At 33.5% G+C, this 22217-nt stretch overlaps 2 protein-coding genes across 3 annotated transcripts; both read left to right on the top strand.

The window, feature by feature from the left end:
- Nucleotides 1-2031: 2031 nt before the first annotated feature.
- Rpn5 (regulatory particle non-ATPase 5) lies at nucleotides 2032-7584 on the top strand. Of its 2 annotated transcripts, none has more exons than XM_089734113.1 (9): nucleotides 2032-2229; nucleotides 2323-2391; nucleotides 2648-2764; nucleotides 3527-3639; nucleotides 3976-4354; nucleotides 4528-4751; nucleotides 5214-5370; nucleotides 6324-6487; nucleotides 7369-7584. In XM_089734113.1, the coding sequence occupies exons 2-9, from the start codon at nucleotides 2332-2334 to the stop codon at nucleotides 7505-7507; spliced, it is 1353 nt and encodes a 450-aa protein (XP_089590239.1). In that variant the 5' UTR covers nucleotides 2032-2229; nucleotides 2323-2331; the 3' UTR covers nucleotides 7508-7584. The 2 variants fall into 2 exon arrangements, with proteins under 2 accessions (XP_089590239.1, XP_028044038.2); XM_028188237.2 differs by having other exon boundaries at nucleotides 2116-2229; nucleotides 2317-2391.
- Nucleotides 7585-7989: 405 nt separating this feature from the next.
- Nucleotides 7990-15622, top strand: LOC114253391 (uncharacterized). Its single transcript, XM_028188256.2, has 9 exons — nucleotides 7990-8450; nucleotides 9447-9569; nucleotides 10643-10750; nucleotides 11645-11799; nucleotides 12380-12541; nucleotides 13328-13434; nucleotides 13841-13952; nucleotides 14453-14583; nucleotides 15436-15622. Exons 1-9 carry the CDS (start codon nucleotides 8286-8288, stop codon nucleotides 15612-15614), a joined length of 1242 nt encoding a protein of 413 aa, XP_028044057.2. The 5' UTR covers nucleotides 7990-8285; the 3' UTR covers nucleotides 15615-15622.
- The last annotated feature ends 6595 nt before the right edge of the window (nucleotides 15623-22217 follow it).

Genomic DNA, 22217 nt, shown 5'->3' with positions numbered 1-22217 from the left:
GACCAAGTTGCACTATGTTTTGCCTGAGCAGTATAACTGTCCTTGGATTTGATAATAATATGGGTAGGTTTTTTTTTGAGACAATATCCCGTTACATTGTTCTAAGTAAGGCACCGTTGTTATATTTATTTCATGTTTTCTGCTAGCGTATGGACATTTCACTTCAATTATAGCTTCTTCGCCCAACACGCCATCAGGAGATGCAGCAAGATATGGGCGCTCTTGGCTATTGAAAATGCCACATGGTTCCACTAGCAAATCATATATATTAGCATATTTTGCTAGAGCATTTTTTTCATTTTGTTTCAAAATTAAAATTTTGGTCATGTAGCTCTAATCTGAAAAAAGCAAAATAATACATTAGTTGGTAGGTAATGTGTGTAATATGAGCAATTCTTTTTGCACATGCTACAAGGAATAAAGTTCCTAAGGTACACAATTTAATATTATTATTATAATAGCTACCGGAAACAGTTTGAGAGAAGTTTTCTAAGTTAAAATAAAACATCAACATTGTACCTTTCGACAAAATCCACTTTTTTTCTTCGTAAAGATGCAACACGTTTTCTCAACTCCTCCTTTAATTCTTTAACTATCCAGTTGGAATACATGTTGTAAAACTGTTTAGCACTACTTAGAAAGTAATAAGAACCGTATCAAAGTCACAAAATGCCGAAATATCACGAACGCAAAACACACAAAATGGCGGCTCTCTGTGACAAGGGAACAAGCTACGCTGGCGACATCTGAGAAAAGCTTTAACCGGCCAACCCCATTAAAATTTGAAAAAAATTGTCGGAATACTCGGATTGTATCAAAATTAATAACTAAAAATTTAATAACAAACTAAGTTAGTATAAGTTAGTGAAGATGTAAAAATGGCTGGCTTAATGATTTGTGAAGTTCAATGGTTAACCTTGAGTAACTCATGCTTGCTTTTATTAGGCCTGGGGCCATGCCGCCCGTTCTCAAATCCTATAGGCACCAATTTTTCTAATGATACACTTATTTAACTCATCGTATCGTATAAGAAACTTAGCACCAGGTGGTCCGTAGGCTCGTTACCCGTATCGGCGATTGTTAATAGTAGTAATCCAATTCATTATTAGATAACTATTGACAAAGGGCTATTCCCACTTTTGCGTGAACTAACGGGGCTCAACCTGAGATAATGGCTAACACTGGCCCTAGTAAGGACAGTTCTTCGCTAAATCTACCATTGAATTGGAATCACGACACATTAAGAAGGTCAGAAGAGAAACTCAGTGGGCTGTTCCTGAGGGTTAATTTACTCTTACTTAATGATATTCCTTTTCTACATTTTTATATATTTTTTCCAGTTTTTGAATATGTTTTGGGAACTTGGGAACTTATCAAGCGATTTCATGACGTTTTCCTAGACTTTCACAAACATAAATCGCTTGTTGACACATTACTACATCTTTTTAAGCCACAGAAGTATACGTTCCAAACAAACAATAGATAAGTAAAGCAAAATAATAGTAAAGCAATACACGACAAGATATTCAGACTCACGCCAAAACTCGAACTACGTAGGCACGATTTATGATTAGTTTCCCAACTGTCAGCCCTTGACCACCTCCTGTGTCAAGTAATTAATGATCATGACTATTTTACCGTACAATACTGGACAATTCCTGGTTGGAGTCAATAAATATATTTTTGTGCCACTTATTTGTTATTGCAGTTTCGGTTTGTGTTTTGATCATGTACTAATGGTTATAACTGTGTGTTTTTTGTGAAAGTACAAAAGTGTGGGGAAAACCAACAAAGTAACTGAACGTAAATTATCAGCCTCTTCTAAAAAGTGCATTGAAGAGTCTTCAATAAAGTCCCATCATTTACTGAAATTTTGTTTCATTTCATCTCATCTCGTCTCGTCTCGTCTCGTCTCATCTCATCTCATGTAATTTCATTTAAAATTTTCCCAATTGACGATAATTTCCGAGTAATTAACTTCATTTCATTCTATTCGAAATTATTTTAGATTGAAAATGAACAATTTTATATAAAGACATGGCTAAAAAATAAAAATCTAAGCCATTAATAAAAAAAAAATTGACACTGACGTTTGAAAGCTTTGAAAATTTAGAGATCATGACTTGTGGGTTTGGAATACGAATAGTGATTTGATAAATTAATAGAATTTATAACGCAGGCAATTATTTTGTGTATTGTTACGTTTACTGAGTTCAGAAGATTGTTTTGGTATAAACACATATACATAATTATGTTTAAAATAATGAACCAATAAACACTTGCCAAAACTCACTTGGTCTAATTCTATGTTTTATGTTTCAGTTTTTCAAAATGACTACAAACGGAGATATCGGCGGTCTCGATGCTAGTGGAAAAATAATAAAAATGGAAGTAAGTTCACAAATGAGGCTATATTCATTACTAGACTTAACCCTATTGTGTTTACAGTATAAGCGTTCATTACATGTGTGTGTTGTTCTTTGCAATTTTAGGATAAAGAAAATGGGTAGATTTTCCAGAGAACAAATATTACTCGGTAACCAATTGTAAGAATTTTGCTGTTTGGAACTTTTACCTAAGCAAACTTACCTTTAAAATATCATCAGCTATTTTATTATTAGTATAATTTAACATTATTAATTTTAAGGTGGACTATAGTGCAACATGTGATGAGAAACTGCCCTTGTGGAAATCATGGGCAGCCCAAGGCAAAATTCAAGAAGCTATCGATCAGTTATTGGCTCTTGAAAAACAGACTAGGACTGTAAGTACTGTATTGATTGAAAATTGCAAGTCACTAATACTAATTTCCAATATAAAAGTAATTCTAACATAAAACCATCCCTACAAAATTTTGATATTTTCTGCTCTTGTTAATTAGCAAATTTTAAATATCTTCTTATTCTACTAAACTCCTTTTTCTGTTACTATTTTTAAACTACCAATTACCATTAATTAAGGTTTATAATATTGTAAGGTTAAAAACGAAAAAAATACTTTCAATAAAATAGATCATTAGTAGTGTTGTGTTGAATAGTGAATTGAATGAATAATACCATATCTAATTCATCGTAACTCTTATCAAATTGAACATTTGAAAGAGATTTCCATGTTTTAAAAAAAAAAGCATAATGAAAACAAATGAAGCTTATGAACCATATGTTTGAAATTGCTGTAGAATACTGGGAGTGCAAGCTTAAGGTTATTGGTATAAGCTGGTTGGTGCCAAGTACTATCTATATACATGAATACTTTCTTATTATTATGAAGAGACAAAAACATAATCTTAGTCTGAATACTCTTAAATGTGGTCAAAGGAAACTTTATCAAGAAATTATTTAATTATGGTGGTTATTTCCACCTCATTCGGTTAACGGTGGCATTTATTTTGTGATTGGATCTGGACAACACAAGTTGTTCAGTAATTGACATTTTATACATATATTATTATTTCTAGAATTTTCAATATAAATAGTACAGTGATTTATAGTAAATTTGTAATTTAATAATGTGGTGCTATTTCCAGGGTGCCGATATGGTTTCCACTTCAAGAATCCTAGTGACAGTGGTTCAGATATATTTTGAAGCTAAGAACTGGTCTGCTCTCAATGATCATATAGTTGTTTTGTCCAAAAGAAGGTAGTAAATAAATTTATATAGTTTAGTTTGGGTTTGTGTAATTCTAATGATTAATTATGAGAGTATTGTTATTTTTATACCATGATTTCTGAGACATCCTCAAAATGTCACAAAAAATATAACATAATATTCATCTTTCTTAGTTCTTCAATTTCATATTAACTATAGTGAAATTTATTTTAACTAGGAAATAGGAAAATATTTAAATATATTTTTATAATTATAACTATAATATAAATATGTAAAAAAAATAAAGGAATAAAAAAACAGTAATAGCATTCAAAAATGAAAAATACTGACTATGATCAGGTATTTTTTACATTAAAATGTTTCCAGATCCCAATTGAAACAAGCTGTTGTCAAAATGGTTCAGGAATGCTACACTTATGTAGACAAAACACCTGATAAAGAAACAAAGATAAAACTAATTGAAACATTGAGAACCATAACAGAAGGAAAGATCTATGTAGAAGTTGAAAGAGCGAGACTGACTCATATTTTAGCCAAAATTCGAGAAGAAGAAGACAATGTAGCAGAGGCTGCAAAAATAATACAAGAACTTCAAGTAGAGACGTATGGTTCAATGGACAAGAGGGAAAAAGTTGAGTTAATTCTGGAACAGATGAGATTGTGTCTTGCTATCAAAGATTATGTCCGTACACAGATCATATCAAAGAAAATCAATACAAAATTTTTTGAAGACGAAAATACTCAGGTTAGTTCTTCAACTACATAATTCCTTGTGATCTGTTTAAAAAAAAAACATACATGCATAGTTAGTAGTAGGCTGCATCTATCATATTATTTGTTGGATAACAATAGTGTTTAACCCTCAAATAATTCAATATTAATTATTGCTTTGAATACACATTTTATTTTTATTTTCAGGAGCTGAAAGAGAAGTTTTACCGACTGATGATAGCTGTGGACCAGCATAATGGACAATATCTGTCAGTCTGTCGGCATTTCCGAGCTTTAGGAACTGCTGCGGGCCCTGAAGCGCTTATTGGCAGTGTTGTATTCCTTATATTGGCACCATATGACAATGAACAGGCAGATCTCACACATAGAGTAAATGAAGATAAGGAGCTGGATAAACTTCCTGATTATAAGTAAGTAAATAAAGATACTGACTCTGAATGTGAGTATTGTAGTTATAATGGCCCAAAAGTTAAAACACCTGGTGCATTTGTATCAAGCAATCATGCAATCATGTCCTGCAGGCTAGAGGTACCGATTTTTGTAATCAAATAGGTAATTAAGATATCATCACAAATGACTTCCATGAGGAACAAAAAACAATGTCATATAAATCAAATTGCAAAAATATTTATTTACATAATTCTTGGTATTAGAGTGCCTTGAAAGCCCACATGGATAAATACCTCCACCATGCCTATTTTTGAATTCATATTTCCAGTTAAGTTGCTATTAAGGTGTTTGGGTTCGGTTAACCACTTGACACCAGGTGTGCCGTGAGCTCTTATTTAAAACAATAGTCTATTGAAATGTATTGCCAGAAATCAAAACAACTGTATGTGTTTATGTCTATCTAAGCTGTTTATAACTTTCAGAGAATTGTTACGTCTATTCATAAATCCTGAGATCATCAGATGGAATACTCTATGTTCTTCTTACGAGAAGATGCTTCGGGCCACACCGTACTTTGACGCGTCAGACGACAAGGGTCAAGAACGCTGGAACGATCTTAAGAACAGAGTTGTTGAACATGTTAGTATGACATTAACATATTTTTATAAGATATCCGTTATTGTAATTGTATTTACTTAAAAAATGAATTGCTGTTCGTTAGTCTCGCCAAAACTTGAGAACGGCTGGACCGATTTGGCTAATTTTGGTCATGAATTATTTGTGGAAGTCCAGAGAAGGTTTAAAAGGTAGATAAATATGAAAATGCCCGGAATTAAATAAAAATAACAATTTTGTTTTCCTTTGATGTGTCCCTGTCGGACGGATTCCTTTTATTTGTTTTAACTTTATTTTATACAAAAGTTTAGGTCTTTTATTTATCGATTGAGGCATTACGAAGTCTGCCGGGTCAGCTAGTAGATATTAAATATCTAGTTTGTTATGGGTGAGCTCTAAAATTCTACTTATTTTTACCACAGCGCATTCGTGCGTTCAGGTCTAGAGCGGTGGCTGGCCGTATTACAATACAATTGCGACTTTCATTTCGTATTACAAAATGGGTGACGATTTTTACGTTCCGAGTTCTTCATTAATTAATTACCACTAAATGCACTGTGAGCTATAAGAATAACAGAATAGGCTGTTGAGACTGCCTAACATACATAGAATGGAGAGTTTGTACTATATGTTCCACAGAGAGTGCTCTGAGGAATAGGATGGATGCCTTTATTTTCTTTTAAAATCGCTTCTCTTGCCACTGGGGTGGAGTTCATTCATACTATCTGTAACTTCTGCATCATCGACAGTGCGTTTCTAGAGATATTGTTTCTACGTACCATCCGACCCTACAATGAACTTCCCTCCTCAATGTTTCCCGATCGCTATAAATATATATTGTGGAGAGTTCTCAACAGTAGGCAGCTGCTTGGCTGTGTCTGGCATTGCTGAAGTCCATGAGCGACTACCTAAGATCAGATCACTTGTCTGCGTACGAAGGCAATAAACTAAATGGAATTGTAATTTTATCATTGCAGAATATCCGCATAATGTCAATGTACTATACTCGCATCACGCTCAAACGCATGAGTGAACTTCTCGGTCTGAGCGAGACGGAGACAGAAGAGGCCCTGAGTCAGCTTGTTGTGAGTGCAGTTGTTAAAGCCAAGATCGATCGTCCAGCTGGCGTTGTACACTTTAGGTATGTATTCTATTCATCATATTATTATAAAGAATCACCATATAGATAGAGCATAACTTTTCTTCATATTCGGGAACGATTTGTTAAAATCTGAAATGTGTATATACCCATATACATATACAGACTGTGTCTGTAAGTCTGACCAGGCGACGTGCCGCCCCATCATAGAGAGGAGTGGAATGGACGATGGCCCTATTCTGGCAAAGCTGCTGATGAGGCTCATTGATCTAGGACGGTCATGGCTAATTGAGATTACTATAACGCCATCTTTAGGACAGAGGCGTTGCTCATTACCATTGGCGAGCCGGCCTCCATGCCCAAGGCATGATCTCACCCCGTTCTAGTGTCATCTGAGTATGAAAGATATCTCAGCGATCCGCACTGGAAAGTATGAAAAAGTGCCATCGCTTTGGATGTGACTTGACCACGGCGATGCCTATGCTTACAGCCAGTATTGCAAGGTAGGGGTGGCGGCGTGTTCTCGTCACACAAATCGGTATAGACTAGTCGAACGACAGCATATTTTATAATGTATGGAAGCGATTTTCGCTTTCTGCGAATGGACAGCCTTGCGGAAGCAAATGGTGGGGCGTGACAGAAAGCAAAAAAATAGGCCTTTGTTTTCAGATAAATACTATAGTCATTGCATTATGTCATGCAAAATGTTAAATGTTGATATTGTGAAATGTTAAGTGTCGATATTGAATTCACTTTTGGTTATTAAATATGTACATACTTTCTTTATGTTAATTAAGCACGTTTTTTGGGCCTATGTTCAGCAGTGGGCTGCTATAGGCTGATAATGAAGGTGATGATGAAATTTAATCTGAGAAACTGTATAATAAAAAAAGTGTGACATAAGTCTATTATTTTCGTTACAGTCTGAATATGGACGCGTCAGATCGTCTCAACGAATGGTCGAACAATCTGAACACATTGATGCAACTTGTCAATAAAACAACACATCTCATTAACAAAGAGGAATGCGTTCACAAACATTTGTTGGCTACTGCCGAGTAACTGTAAAACGATATGTCTATAAATTAACTTAAGATTTTTCGTCTGTAAACTGCTAATAAAGTTTGTCTCTAATATTTCTTTTGTCTTTCATTTTAAGGACTTAAATTTTGACAAAGCGGGAAACATTTTTTAAAAGCTATTGTCTATATACTGCCCCGTACACCTGACAAATTTATTTTCAATACTGATAGTTTTTTGTCAGATTTTTCTATCTGTCCAACAAGTTATAAAGTATGTACCATATTTATTTCGTACAAGTAGAGAGCAAGTTTTTATTGACATTGTTCTTGTCTGTCTCGTTATAAATTTTAACTAACTGCAATTTTAACTATTCGCAATGGACCAGAAATAAATTGCTCCGAGCTTGTTAACAGCTCTCTTGGACACTTAATTGGTTACATTAGGAAAAATTCTTGGTGTGGTAGCAACATTTACGTCATGTTGGCAACATCCAATTGGGCCGTGAGATCGTTCAGGAATCTGCCCTAAATAAATGAATAAAATTGGAGTGAACAACTTATTACTTCAAATAGACAAAGATATACTGCCACTTGGCCTACGACATAAGGTCGGAGTGTCGTAATTTTTTATAGTGTGTGGGTAATAGGTACCGTTCGTTTAATCACGGTTAATCAATGAAAATGATAAGATAAATTAGGTCTGACGGAATCGTAGACTTTCAATTTTTCGTTTCTGTATTGATAACGATAATTATAACACAAAATTATATACTTAGTAACAACTATATTGTTAGCAACAGTTTATAAAATCAGTGACAATGTTAACCTTAATTATTTCTACGCTTATTTCTGCGTTAATTGTGGCAGTATTTCGTTTTTTGAATAAAAAAAGGAAGCCGGCAATATTTGGTATTTATCAGCAGAAGAACAAACTTTTTTGGCCAAAATTCATATTTATGTATACAATTTTGCGCGTTAGACAAGTAAGTTTAGTTTGGTTAACTAATGTACTAAATTTGTAAGTAGGTTCATAAATTTTATGTATAAACATTTCTCTATTAATTAATAGACAAATACTTGTTATTCTTTAGTAGGAGCATTTTGGTTAATTTAGGTAAATGGTAAATGTTTACCGCTTTTTTTCGGAACAGACTGTCAATATTAAAGGCAACATGGAATTTACATTACATACATCATAAAATTGTATGAATGAAGTTAATATAAACTATAAGGCTACCTATATAATTTATTCTTACTTTCTTACTTTCATTTTAAACTTCTACTACGTTATTACTTTATTAAAGATTGAATAATATTTGTACAATATAAGTAGTACGCTTCGGTATCAATATCTTTTCTAAGACACATGCGAAAGGAACATATGCTTTAATTTTACATAAAAACAATTTCTCAAATGCAAAAATTTGATATTTTAAAAGTAGCAAATTTTTGATGAACAAGAATTATCTATAAAAATTAATTGCTGTTCGCTAGTCACCATAGATTATACACTTAATTTTACATAAAAACAATTTCTCAAATGCAAAAATTTGATATTTTAAAAGTACCAAATTTTTGATAAACAAGAATTATCTATAAAAATTAATTGCTGTTCGCTAGTCACCATAGATAGTCACGCTAAAATTCGAGAACGGTTCGACCGATTTGGCTAATTTTGGTCTTGAATTATTTGTGAAGTCCAGAGAAAGCTTAAAAGGTAGATAAATATGAAATGCTCGGAATGAAATAAAAATAACAATCATCACATCAAAGAGAAAACAAAATTCTCTTTGATGTGTCCCCCGTCGGACGAAGTCTTTTATTTTTCGATTGAGGCACTACGAAGTCTGCCGGGTCAGCTAGTTTGTAATAAATTAGTAAAACAATAATCTATTTATAAATATAAAAGTCTGTTTCACTCAGAATGTACTCGATGCTCTAAGGGCGTTCGTAATTTATTACTGTAACTATGATTTTAGTTCTTGAAGTATTTGAAACGCGAACATGCCGTTGAGGTTGGCAAAAGTGGAGACGGAAACATTCGTGTGCATGAAGAAGATAACAAATTGGAACAGAAGTATTGTCTCGGCAGTAATCCGTTAGTATGTAAACTCTATTATTTTGCGACACCATAATTTCAGCTGTGTACTCTAAATATTGACAAGTTCAAACCCTGCGCCCGCATATGTAACTAAATATCATAGGTGTGTCTAGAGATTCCACCGTAAAATAAGAATTTTGAAATAGATTACACTAGTGATCGGTAGGTTTTTTTTTAATTATGTTGACGGGTCTGATTTTAAATTGTTTCTGGAGGCCATTTACTATGTTACTACGTGAAAGCGATAACACATCGTCTTCTCGCATTAAAACTATAATCTCAAAACTTACTAATTTTACAGGAGAGTGTTTTAAAGGTTTAACATGTGATATTTTTAATAGTAATCATTTTTGCAACGCGTTTTTTTTACCAGTTACATTTTAGTAAGATAAAACTATGTATTAATTTTGTTAATAGTAGTCAAAACATATGTAAACTAAAAAAAAAAATTAAAACTAATCTACGCTCTTTTGACAGTATTTATTAGAAAAAGACAGGTGATACCAAATGATTCCATACTTAACAAAGTTTCGAATACTTTTGGAAATTGTACACTTTTAATGCGAAAAGACGACATCTTAAGACGTGAGGTCTAAGTTTCTAGTGCACAGTTTAACGACTGTCCCACCCTTCGAACCAGTGCTCAGCGCGTTTTTTAAAGTTCTCAATAGCGTAAAAGCTAACTCAAATTCAAATTTGTATGGAGTTGGAGAGTTACCCTACGTTTGCCACTAGAGGCGCTGTTCCAACTGCATAAAAATTTGAATTAACTTTTACGCTATTGAGAACGTTAAAAAACTTGCACTAAGCACACAGAACGCATTACTGCTTCGCAGCAGAAAAAGGCAAGTTGGTGGTAATTACTCGTGCGGGCTCACAATACGCCATTCCACCCCTTCTAGTCTATTTTTACATCAGGTAAATACCGCTGCTTAATATAGCTACAGGCTGCTTAATATAGCTACAGGCTGCTTAATATAGCTACAGTTACTGTTTCAATTTCTGAAGGAAACCTCTCTGCGCGTTAAATGTAACGCCTTTTTCAGATTATAAACATGTATCAATTTATTTCAGGCAATAGACGCAGTTTATTTAAACGGAATGTCGCGAGAAGGCGATGCTCTGATTTGTGGAGTTGCTAGAAGACCTCAAAATATCTGTGATGCATTTCTATACTTGAAAGTATGATAAAATTTAAATTGATTTTTTTTTATTGCCCTTGTAGGCAGACGAGCACACGGCCCACCTGATGGTGAGTGGTTACCGTCGCCCATGGACTTCAGCAATGGCAGGAGCAGGGCCAAGCCGCTGCCTACCGCTTAATACTCCCCACAAGCCTCGTTTGAAAAAGGACATGTCATAGCGCTCGGGAAACACCGTGGAGGCGAGCTCATTCCATAGCCGGATGGTACGTGGCAAAAAAGACCCCTGGAAACGCACTGTGGATGACCGCAGTGGCTCCAGGTAGTATGGATGAACTCTACTCCGGTGGCGGGCGGTGCGATGGTAAAAACGAGATGTCGGTATCATCTCGAACAATTCCTCAGAGCACTACCCATGGAACATACGGTACAAAATACAGAGGGAACCGAAGTCCCTCCGCAGACCCAGAGGTTCCAAACGATTCGTGAGAATGGGATTATCGACAATCTGAACGGCCCTTTTCTGTATGGAGTCAAATGGAAGAAGCTGGTATTTGGGAGCCCCGGCCCAGAGATGGGAGCAGTACTCCACGCGAGGCCGGACTTGAAATAGGCTTTCTATCTTTGAAATAGGCTTTGACTCAATGATTTAATGTTTCTTTATGACTTTGACTGGTGAACAAGATCACAACCTACGCGCTCTAAAGTGGTTGGCTGATCCCATAGGCAATACCATGTGAAAACTGTCACTGACCTTGAGACCTGAGGTTGCAGTCTCATTTGTACATAACAGCTGTCTCACCCTTCAAACGGAAACGCATGACTCGTTCGAAGCAACAAGATGGTGGTACCTACCCGTACTAGCTTAAATAACGCCTTATAACCGAGTAACTGGCGAGATTATCATTTGTAATAACTTCATATAAAATTTTAGTTAAACAGTGAAGAGCTTCTTCTATCGCCAAATTTGCCAGATACTTGCTTGAAACAAACTGAATCAGAAGGAGGCGAATATAAAGTAAATGGAATAGAAGTTCACAATTTCATACCGATGCGAACTTGGAAACTGACTTACAATGGATTAATGAAGTAAGAACAATAAATAATATAGAGATTATTGTTCAAATTACAGCAGCTAGATTAACCTATCCTTCTATTAATTGGATAGTAGACTCTATTGTTATTGACTTCATTGACTTATATATTACGCATAAAATTAATAAGATTTTATTAATTATAATTTATTAATTATAAGACAAACAAAAAACATGAAAAACACGTTGCCTTTAAGTTTACATGCGAAGATTTCTTCTTCTCCTTCAGTTCCTTCTTCTGTTACCAAGTAGTCGTGTAGGTTCTCCACAAGGTTCGTTTGAAGAAGGACATGTCATATCGCTCGGAAAACACCGTAGAGGGGAGCTTATTCCAAATCCTGATGGTACGTGCCAAAAAAGATTAGGATTAGGAAGAAGAAGGAAGCGTACTGTGGGTGAATGCAGTAGTTCTAGGTAGAGCTCTACTATGGATAGTCTACCATTGTATTCATTATTAATGGGAATATCCGTGTCTTTTTCGTGAAAAAGCTATTTTACTGATCATTGAAAACCCGCGAACACACAAAGTGTATAAAGTTTGAATTGAGCAGTAAATAAGCTGTTTTTTATTTCAGACAAAAAAGCAATCCTGAAGAATACCTAACTGTTGAACTATCTCTAACATGGAGTGCACAATGGCCTCATTTCAATTATGACTCACAGATGGCGCCATACAGTATGGCTACCGACATGGCGAGGGAATCATGGTCGCAGGATTACTTTAAACTGCTAAAAAAGTAATTTTAAAACTAATCTTTGAAATCAATTCGTACGGTTTTAGGTAGATAGCAACTTCAACAGAAGCAACTGAGATAATATATTTTTGTCAATATAGGTTTTGTTATAAAGATCACATATTACACTTTTCAGTTATTACAATTGATTAGCTTAATAGGGATCCGGAATAAATTTGTTTTTTTTGTATTGAATCTATTTCTATATCCAACAGCAACTTTAATTCAAGGTAAGATTTAATTCAAGAGAAGAACTTTAATCCAAGATATTTCATAGGTGGTAGGACCTCTTGTGAGTCCGCGCGGTTGGTACCACCCTGCCTATTACTGCCGTGAAGCAGTAATGCGTTTCGGTTTGAAGGGTGAGGCAGCCGTTGTAACTATACTTGAGACCTTAGAACTTATATCTCAAGGTGGGTGGCGCATTTACATTGTGGATGTCTATGGGCTCCAGTAACCACTTAACACCAGGTGGGCTGTGAGCTCGTCCACCCATCTAAGCAATAAAAAGAAAAAAGACATTACCCAACGAAACAAGTCTTAAATTTTGTTATGACGTCATTATGCTGTATTGTCATATTTTTTTCGTTATATTACTATTTCATCATCCACAAGCTAATATTTTATCAGCTAATCTATTTCTGAATGAACTTATGCTGTGGTACTGCGGGTGTGGGTGTGTGGGTACTGTGGTTTTTGATTGTTGCTTAAATAAAATTGTAGATAAATTAAAATTGAGTCATAATCTTTGAGTGACTAGGTATTTATTTAAAAGTGCCTTGTTTACAGGTTGCATCAAACACATTACGAACAAATGGGCTTAATTACAGGGATTGTAAAAGTTGACGGTAAACAATACGAACTGAATATGCCCGCAGTTAGAGATCATAGCTTTGGTACGTGTACAAAACAATATTAGGTCTTTCTATAGACGAACGACACCACAACTCATCTGTATGATTAGTGCGAGTTTTTTAAAGTTCTCGATATCGTACGAGTTAGCCCAATTTTGTATGCAGTTGGAACAGCGCCCCTAGCGGCAAACGTAGGCAAACGATCCCATTCCATACTTAGATGAGCTAACTTTTACGCTATCGAGAACGTTAAAAAACTCACACTAAGCACACCGATGTTAAATTGTTTCTATAGCCAGGTGTTATTCGTCGCCGACCTCAGTCGAAGCGTTTTTAAATATAGTGCCCATTTAGAAACCATACGTATTTATATACATTTTTATATTGATACAGTCATTTTTACATTCATTAAAAATATGAAAATTTACCTACATTAGTTTATTTTCAGGACCATTTCGCGACTGGCGCACGTTCCATCGATACGTATACCATTTTATATTTCTTGATAACGGCGACTGTATGGCCATAGGAAGTGTTTCACAGCCGGCTATTCTGTCTCAGTAAGTACCTACATAATAATACGTGTTTTTTATTCGGTACCATTTTCCTTCGAAGTCAGACGGATGTCCGGCCTATATGATACTGAATGGTTGCGGTCGGTCAAGGACAATAGCAGCACCGAGGGCGCATTTCAGTTGTTGCCATAAAATCGCAATAATATTGTGTTGTACGATTTAAAAATATCTGTTCATCGAGTTAGTGCTTATACGAAGTTTGATCAACAAGAGCTTATTGTATGTACGCTCATGGCGCCTCAGTGTTACAGGGATACAGGAGTATAGTCCTCGCAAACGTAAATGTCTACTCCAGACACGAGGTCCAAGCTTCAATTGTATAACTGCTATATTCCATATTAACCTTTTAAATTGAAACAAACGACTGATTCGCGGCTGAAATATCTAGATGGTCTTCACGTTTCACGCAGACTTTTTTTAATAAATTCTAATAACAGTAATTAAAAAAGAACACTTTCAAATATTTTTCTGCACTTCTATTGTAGTCTCACGATTGGCTACTTTTGCCGTAAGTCAGATCAAGCTGTCTTCCCTGTTGAATGGAGTGACTTCCAGCTGTACCAACACGGAGAAAAGCAGATTTTACCTAAGGATTACGGATTTATGTTCAAAGCCGGTTTGTATTATATACTTAAGCCCCATTAAAATAAACGAAAAATAATCTTTATGAACGTGAAAACCGGGGAAACGGAATGGAACGTGGAAACAGTTGGGGCATTAACCCTGATCTTTAAGTCCTAAGAGAGTTAATCAGCGAGAGCAATTATCGCAAACTTTGCATTGGTATTCTCAAGAAGAAGGATTCCTTCTCGGTGTGAACATTGTTTTGCCAAAACATTTCGAACCTTTAAAAAGAAGTCGTCTCTACCAAGCGAATTATTTTATCCGGTATGTGTATCAATATGGCCGATATCGAACAGTTGACGATCGTACCTAGGTTGATGATGATAATATTAGCTGTGTATCGGAATAAAACCCGAAAAGTGATAATTTTAATGATTCCTAACCCAAAAATTGGACGCAATGTAACACGAATAAAATTTATTCCTGCTTTACCTAAGATACGAAAACGGGTTACGCGTGTGACATGGGTTTTAATTAGTCTCGAAATATGAGCTCACCAAAACGTGTCTATCCCTTTTTAAACCATAAATGACAATCGTTTACGTACCTACCTACATACCAGTACGTATAGGGTCGGTTTTTTTGTTTGGTTTTTTGCTTTCATCAGTTGTTTTAATGCTACATGCATATAACAAGCTCGCCACCCATCCGGTGCTAAATGGTTAACAGAGCCCATTTATATCACACCGCGGATCTCGCCAGTCAGCTTCGTACATGAGGTCGACGTCCCAATGGTGGAATGGTCATGTTAATTACCCGTGCGGGCTACGGGCGGAATATGTGTTCAGTAATTTTGTTAAACGACACTTTTCTATAAATATTATATTATGTTTTATATTTTCAGGAGTTGATATTTACACGGTGAAGATCCAAGTTGACGACGAAGACGTATTTTACATCGGAAAAGAGAGAACGTCAAAGTTTTACGAGAGATGGTCTACAGTCGATATTAATGGGGTTAAGGGACGAGCCTGTGTTGAATGGCAATATAATAATGTTTTAAATGTGACGAATAAATTGTAATGAAAGTCTATATTCAAACACATTTTATTTTTAATTGAATAGGGAACGGGTTAATGTCTCTTCTTGTTAAATAACAGTTGACATTATTGGTGTTAAAATTAAAACTGTTTTTACGGTTTAAACTCGCGTTTGTTATTGTCAATATAATATTCCCGACGAACTAATATTTTTATTGTGCAATTCATTCTACTAGAAATGAAACTTAAGTCTAGAAATAGTTCTTATTGAAAAATATACGATGTTTAGCGCAATATTCAAATGACAACGCGTTTTGGCGGGAACGCGAGGAGCGAAATTGGGTGAATTGTTTAATTTTGATAATTTACTATTTCTTCAGCATCAAACGTGTAATAATGTTTTATTAGCCATTTTGCATCTGTAAAGTGCACGAATGTGGGAAAATGGAACAAAGGCACTGGACGTGTTTTCACTGGTTCTTACAAAAAAGTTTACTGAAGGAACTCTGTAAATAAACACCATTTTACTGAGTCTTTATTTCATTCCTTCTCATCTCGTTTCACTCAATTTGACCGCAATTGATTAGTCTCAAATAAATCTACTTTATCTCATTTAATTCCATAAAATATCATTTTTCATATAACAGAATATTTATATATGTATTTTATAAACTTGATACTGACAAATATATCATCGCAAGAAGCCAATTGCCATACTTAAAAAAAGAAAAAGAAGAAATAACATTAGACGTCCATACTCACGAAAACTATATAGTATTGGACAAGTCTGAAATACTATGACACGAATGAAGGCGAGATTAAATCGTAAAACTAGTTTTAACTACGCACACCACTCGGATTCGGTTTTTAAATCATTTTGTTTCGAACACAACAGTAATCCCGTCTAAAAGTCATGGATAATGATAGTAGGTAAATAAAACAAACATAGGGGAAGGATATTAGATCAATATTTATAATAACATTTCAATAATATACACCTAACACAACTTACAAGTGAAACAAAATATTTTGGAATATACGGACTAGCATTTATTATTTGGAAATACTGAATTTCATTAAAAATATACATTTTAGTATTCTACATTCAAATAAAAATATTTCAGTCGAATAATTAACGAATCAAAATCCACATCAAATATGTGAGGAAAATTATTTGAACTATATATGTACTTGCATCACCTAGAAACTGGCGTTTTCTTACATTCTAGTGGACATGTTTTTAGAACATATTATAATTAGACTTATGAGGGAATATATTAATCAAAAAATGTCGATATAGGATCTTGAATTATTAATTTCACATTTTATGGATTCTGATTTGTTAATATTGCATTTAATTCATATGCTTGTAAATTAATATTACAATACGCAAAATTTTCACAGTATACGCTCAATGCAAACAATAGTACTATAATAATATGAAATATTAAATATTATTATAAATTATCGAACATATTTTTTTAGTCTATGAAAAGAAAATACTGTACTTATTCAGGTTTTTTAGATATAGACATGTCATTAAGACGGATAGTTTTCTATTAATAACATTTAAAATTACATTCTGATTCTGATTCTTGCTAATTCTGAAGACTTCAGTAATGCCTCTCCCATATCTGCGTCTATGGCTATGAAGCCTCAATTGTCGCTATGTCGTCGCGGCCTAAAGGATAAGACGACTGGTGTTCTCGTGTCGAGCGATCCGACTGTGTTTGAATCCCGCAGGCAGATATCAATTTTTGTAACGAAATAAACACTTAACGTATTGTCACGTATTACTACATTAGATTCATAAGTTTTAAATTTGCTGTCCAAAACAACGCCAAATATCAAAATACTTTTTTTACTATTGTTGTAATTAAGTGCAAATAAAAAGATGATATTAGCAATGCGACTTTTTTGTATTCTTTCCAAGCTGTAAACTATTTTTGTAATCGAACGAAATTTATAGAGGTCGTTTGTTTAAAATTCGAAATTAATTTACAATCAGACATCTGGCAACCCTTACAATACCGCAGAACGATAACGCCGTTAATATTTAAAATATGCAAAGTGGCATTTGGACTTACAGCATACCTTGAGGAATTCACGAAAAATAAGATAAGTTACGTGAGCATTAAAATTTTGAGAATGGGAGAGGCTCATTTAAAAGAAAAATGTTATTTTTATTTTTCATATTGACAATAGCCATTTCGTATCTAAATAAAAAAAGTATAGAATTAAACATTCGGATATCCTACATATTGGTTTATAAAATGTTATACAAAAGTTGTACTTTTAAACAGTTCATAATATGTAGTTAAATAGTAGGTATAGTCTAGCGTCTTTTACTAAGGTAGATAAATCTAAATATTTGTTCATCAAAATCGACATCAACTAATATTGACCGATCTTGAATTATTGGCAAAAAGTTATTAGAAGCTAAAACTTTAGAACATGATAAGCATTTATTACTAGTACTTATATGTATATGCAATTTATAACAAATAAATCGGGCATCTTCTTTCATTGAACCTAAACATAATATGTGGCGCCTAAATATGTAAGAATACCCACAAATATATTTATACATAAAGACAAAAAGTTTTCTCTTGTGTCAACCGATTTCTTTTTTCCTTCGCCATTGCAAAGTTCGTTTTTTTAATACGTTTTTTCAAATTTTATTTTTACAATATGTCATTAAAAGAGAAAAAGTCATACAATATAAAATGAATTTAAATCTTTAGGTGTCAGTGATTACGGTCGAATATCAATAATTGGACGAAAACTAGTTTACATAATTCAACGACTAAGAATCCGATAGACACAGTCCATTGTTTCTCGCCCGTTCTTCTTAGTGTGTGTGTGCCAGTGGTAGATTCTGCGAACTACTGCTCTTGTTGGGGCCAATCAATCAATCAATCAATAAAAATTTTTTTATTCAACATGAATGAAAGTACACACTTGTTGAACGTCAAAAAGGAACAACCGCCAATTCACAAAAGCTAACCTCCTTCCTGAGAAGAACTGGCAAGAAGCTCAGCGGGCATGTCCTTTTTTTTAATTTTAGATTTTTTTTAAATTCATTTTTACAAGATGTATTATAACGTAACAATTATTGCAATATTGAAATGCCCGGAGCGAGCAACTCATTCCCACTTTGTGCAATCTTCTAGATAATCATTGACTTTATAGTAAGCTTTATTGCACAGATGTTCTTTAATAGTTTTCTTAAACCTTACATAATATGTAGGTTCTGAACATCTTCACAGAACAATGTTAACAATTCTCTAAAGTTGAACCCCGTGAGCTCACCTATTAGCCAGTGCGTAGTTGGAATAGTTCCTTGGGCTACTAGCGAATAGGTACGAAAAAATAAAGATAAAAAAGAATGTCCTTGTTCGAAAATTTGGCAAAGTAAAGCCAGAAACATATTTTTTTTCATTAATTTTGAATATTTATAGTTTTCTATTTAATATTCCTGTCTGCATGAAGTATCTTACATAAAGTTACGTACGTTTATGGAAGACAGGTCAATAAGTTTAATACTTGTGACTAGTGAATGCATTTTTAGCATCTCTTCTACTTTAATTTAGATAATATAATCATCTATTAGTATCAGTAGTAATCACGTAGTGCAAAATAATTAAAATCGTCCTTTTAAAGATGGGACAATTGACAATAATCTTATTTACTAAGTATATTTTCTAATTCTGTCGCAGTTCTTAATGGTTTAATTTATTTATTTATTTCTATACATTAATAGTAGTTAACGTCCTTTAAAGTTTTGATTGAATTAAATTTAATATATTGATGCAATACAATGACAAACAAAAATAGGTTAGCATATCAATCAAACTTTATACAGGGTGTCCCAAAAAGAATCGATGATCCTGAAACACCACATAGTAGAGATATTGGGTACACAAAAAAATATCTCAGGCAGTACCCAAATTACGTATTTTAAAAAAAAGTTGATATATTCCATACTGCTGTGCGTTTCTGGAATATACAACAGCTACGAATAAATGAAATCCATAGACTTTTTGATGTTCTAATATTCTAGTAAGAAATTCTTAGTGTAGTCCATGACACTAAGGAATATGCAGGAAATCGTATGAGTACCTAGCTAGTGTAATTTTTTTATAACAGTTAATCTGAACTTAAATTTTAATCATAAAATTTGGTACTTTTTCTTTATTTTAATTTGGGTACTATCTAAGAAATATTTTTTTTTGTTATTATTTTTTTGTGTCCCCAATAGCTCTACTATGAGGTGTTTCAGGTTTATCCATTCTGTCTGGGACACCCTGTATATGTACATGAACATGGTATGTACGGTCATTGACCGTAGATTTTGGGCGCTTTACATTGAGTACTTACGTTACATCAAATTGGTATACCAATAAGATTCGATTGCCAAATAAAAATTGTTTTTAGATCTACGGTAAGGATGGTCGTTGCAACTTCAATAACGTTATTTTTATAGGATACAAGACAAGAAGAGCGTTCTTAAACCTCCCTCTTAAACCTACAAATTTTATATAATAGGAGTAATTTTGAATAACAAAACCACACCGACGCTATGATTCAAGCAATCACTCACATTGCTACTAACAATAATCACTTTCTTGTGTTTAAATTGTTTTGATAAAAATCATTATAGTATTCAGTATTTTTAAATGTATCATTTTCAAATAGCATTCAAATTTTAAACTAAATTTCAATACTAAGAACAAAATAATGCACACATCTAAATTTATACTACAAAAAAATCCTAATGATTTAAAAAAATACACGTATGTCGAAAAGAATGTGCGAATCTAGCTAGTCTATTGTGATATAATTGTATCTTTTATGAATATTATTTTATTTAGCTTAGGCAGGTAACTATTGGTTTATAACCATTTAACTCCTTTTAGAAATATGTTTTCTTTTTTTAAATATTTTTGCAGTTTAGGTGGACACAAAACAAAATAATCGAGGATGAGCATGCGGAGCACCTGATAGTATGTGTTTATTGTCGTCCATAATGTCTAGCAAAAACTAGAGCGCCCTCTACCGAAAATCGGACTTGTCTGTGACAGTTGAACCATGACGATAATGCACATATCGACGCTTGAAAGGCAAACGTGAGCGACAATAACTGCTTTGTACATAAATGATAGGCAATAACCATATTCTATGCGCAAAAAAAAAAAATTCTAGGTCTATTAAAATCATTTCAATCCTACAGCTAGATTCGTTAAAATATAATTTTTTTCAGGTATTTCAACTTTAAATTAGTCTACTGTAAAGTTCACGCATTGTCGCTTAGTCACGTTTGCCTTTCAAGCGTCGATATATTTTTAAACACATCTATGTAAATATATTTGATATATTGATATTGATTAAATCTCTAGTTACTATTATTTTAAACTAAAATATATTATTTACTGTTCTATTGAATTTAAGGAATGAATATTCAGACTAGAACGAATTTCAATAACAGCGTCTCATTATAATGAAATGTTCAGAACACTTCAAAACTTCCAATATATACATATATATATATAGATAGTTAAGGCAGATATTAAGTACCGTTTCAGAAACATCACAATGAGAACTATTTAGTTTTAAAAGCTCGTTTCGCTACACAAAACTACACATCTTATAATAATAATAGATATATTTATGTATTACATATTTTAGTCCCTACAATCTATAATGTTTGAAACTTTCGAGAGGTCACATGTGTATCAGAAAACTTGCGCGGCAAAAGAGAATTTTACTATTAGTTTACAGCGCCAGAGGCGCCAGTGTTCTAATAAACAACACCCATGCTCTGATTGGGGCATTAACTGTTTAAAGTTTTGTTATAATATGTATTCTTGAGTGTATAATCCTTTCATAGCTATTACTTTTTAAAAATATGAAGCTAAATAACAAATATATACGTATTCATAATGTTAATTTGAATATTGTAATTAAAACAGCAGACAATTATATTTTCACTATATCTTTGCACTTGGCCTATTATAGATTTTTCTAAATCATTAAGTTTAATTAGAATCTTACTTCTAGTATGCATATAATCAAAAGAAAATGCATATTTGTATGCATATAATCAAAAGAAAATTGCATATTTGTATGCATGTAATCAAAAGAAAAGAAAATTTAATCAAAAGTCATTCGATTAGTATTTACGAATCGAATAACATTTGATCATATTTTACATTTAGAATATTGTAGTTTCTCAAGTTTTTCGGGTTGAAACTAATTTCGGTTTCCAAAGTCAATTATAGTTTCGATATGATCAAATTGGATTATACACGTAAAATCACTGGTATCATTTAGGCTTTTGCGTATAGGCAGCCCTATTACACGAACCCTTACCGAGAGAAGTTATTATTTATTCTTTTGCTCTACAATCTAAGCAGTTCTGCATGTCCCTGAATCTAAAAGTGCATGAGCGACTACTGCGTGAAAATAATCAGTCAACAATAGAGTACATAATACACTAACGTAAGCAGATCGAGAAACATTCGGATCACGTAATAGCTTATTTAAAATAAAACTACAAATCGCTTAATCTCTATTTGATATTAACAATGTAAATAAAATATAATTATCTTTGTGAATACTGACGTTCGATTTTTGGATAATGACT

Source organism: Bombyx mandarina, chromosome 17 (genome assembly GCF_030267445.1).
Source record: "Bombyx mandarina strain Sakado chromosome 17, ASM3026744v2".
Classification (NCBI taxonomy): Eukaryota; Metazoa; Arthropoda; class Insecta; order Lepidoptera; family Bombycidae; genus Bombyx; species Bombyx mandarina.
The sequence above is the reverse complement of the archived record's forward strand: the minus strand, read 5'-3'. Positions and strand labels throughout refer to the sequence as shown.

Bases quoted from the DNA above. Each gene is read 5' to 3' on its own strand.
- Rpn5 (XM_089734113.1), top strand. From the start codon at position 2,332: ATGACTACAAACGGAGATATCGGCGGTCTCGATGCTAGTGGAAAAATA. The intron at 2,392-2,647 runs GTAAGTTCACAA...ATTAATTTTAAG, and splicing joins GAAAAATAATAAAAATGGAA to GTGGACTATAGTGCAACATG. The intron at 3,640-3,975 runs GTAGTAAATAAA...AAATGTTTCCAG, and splicing joins GTTGTTTTGTCCAAAAGAAG to ATCCCAATTGAAACAAGCTG.
- LOC114253391 (XM_028188256.2), top strand. From the start codon at position 8,286: ATGTTAACCTTAATTATTTCTACGCTTATTTCTGCGTTAATTGTGGCA. The intron at 10,751-11,644 runs GTATGATAAAAT...ATAAAATTTTAG, and splicing joins ATGCATTTCTATACTTGAAA to TTAAACAGTGAAGAGCTTCT. The intron at 14,584-15,435 runs GTTTGTATTATA...TTATATTTTCAG, and splicing joins CGGATTTATGTTCAAAGCCG to GAGTTGATATTTACACGGTG.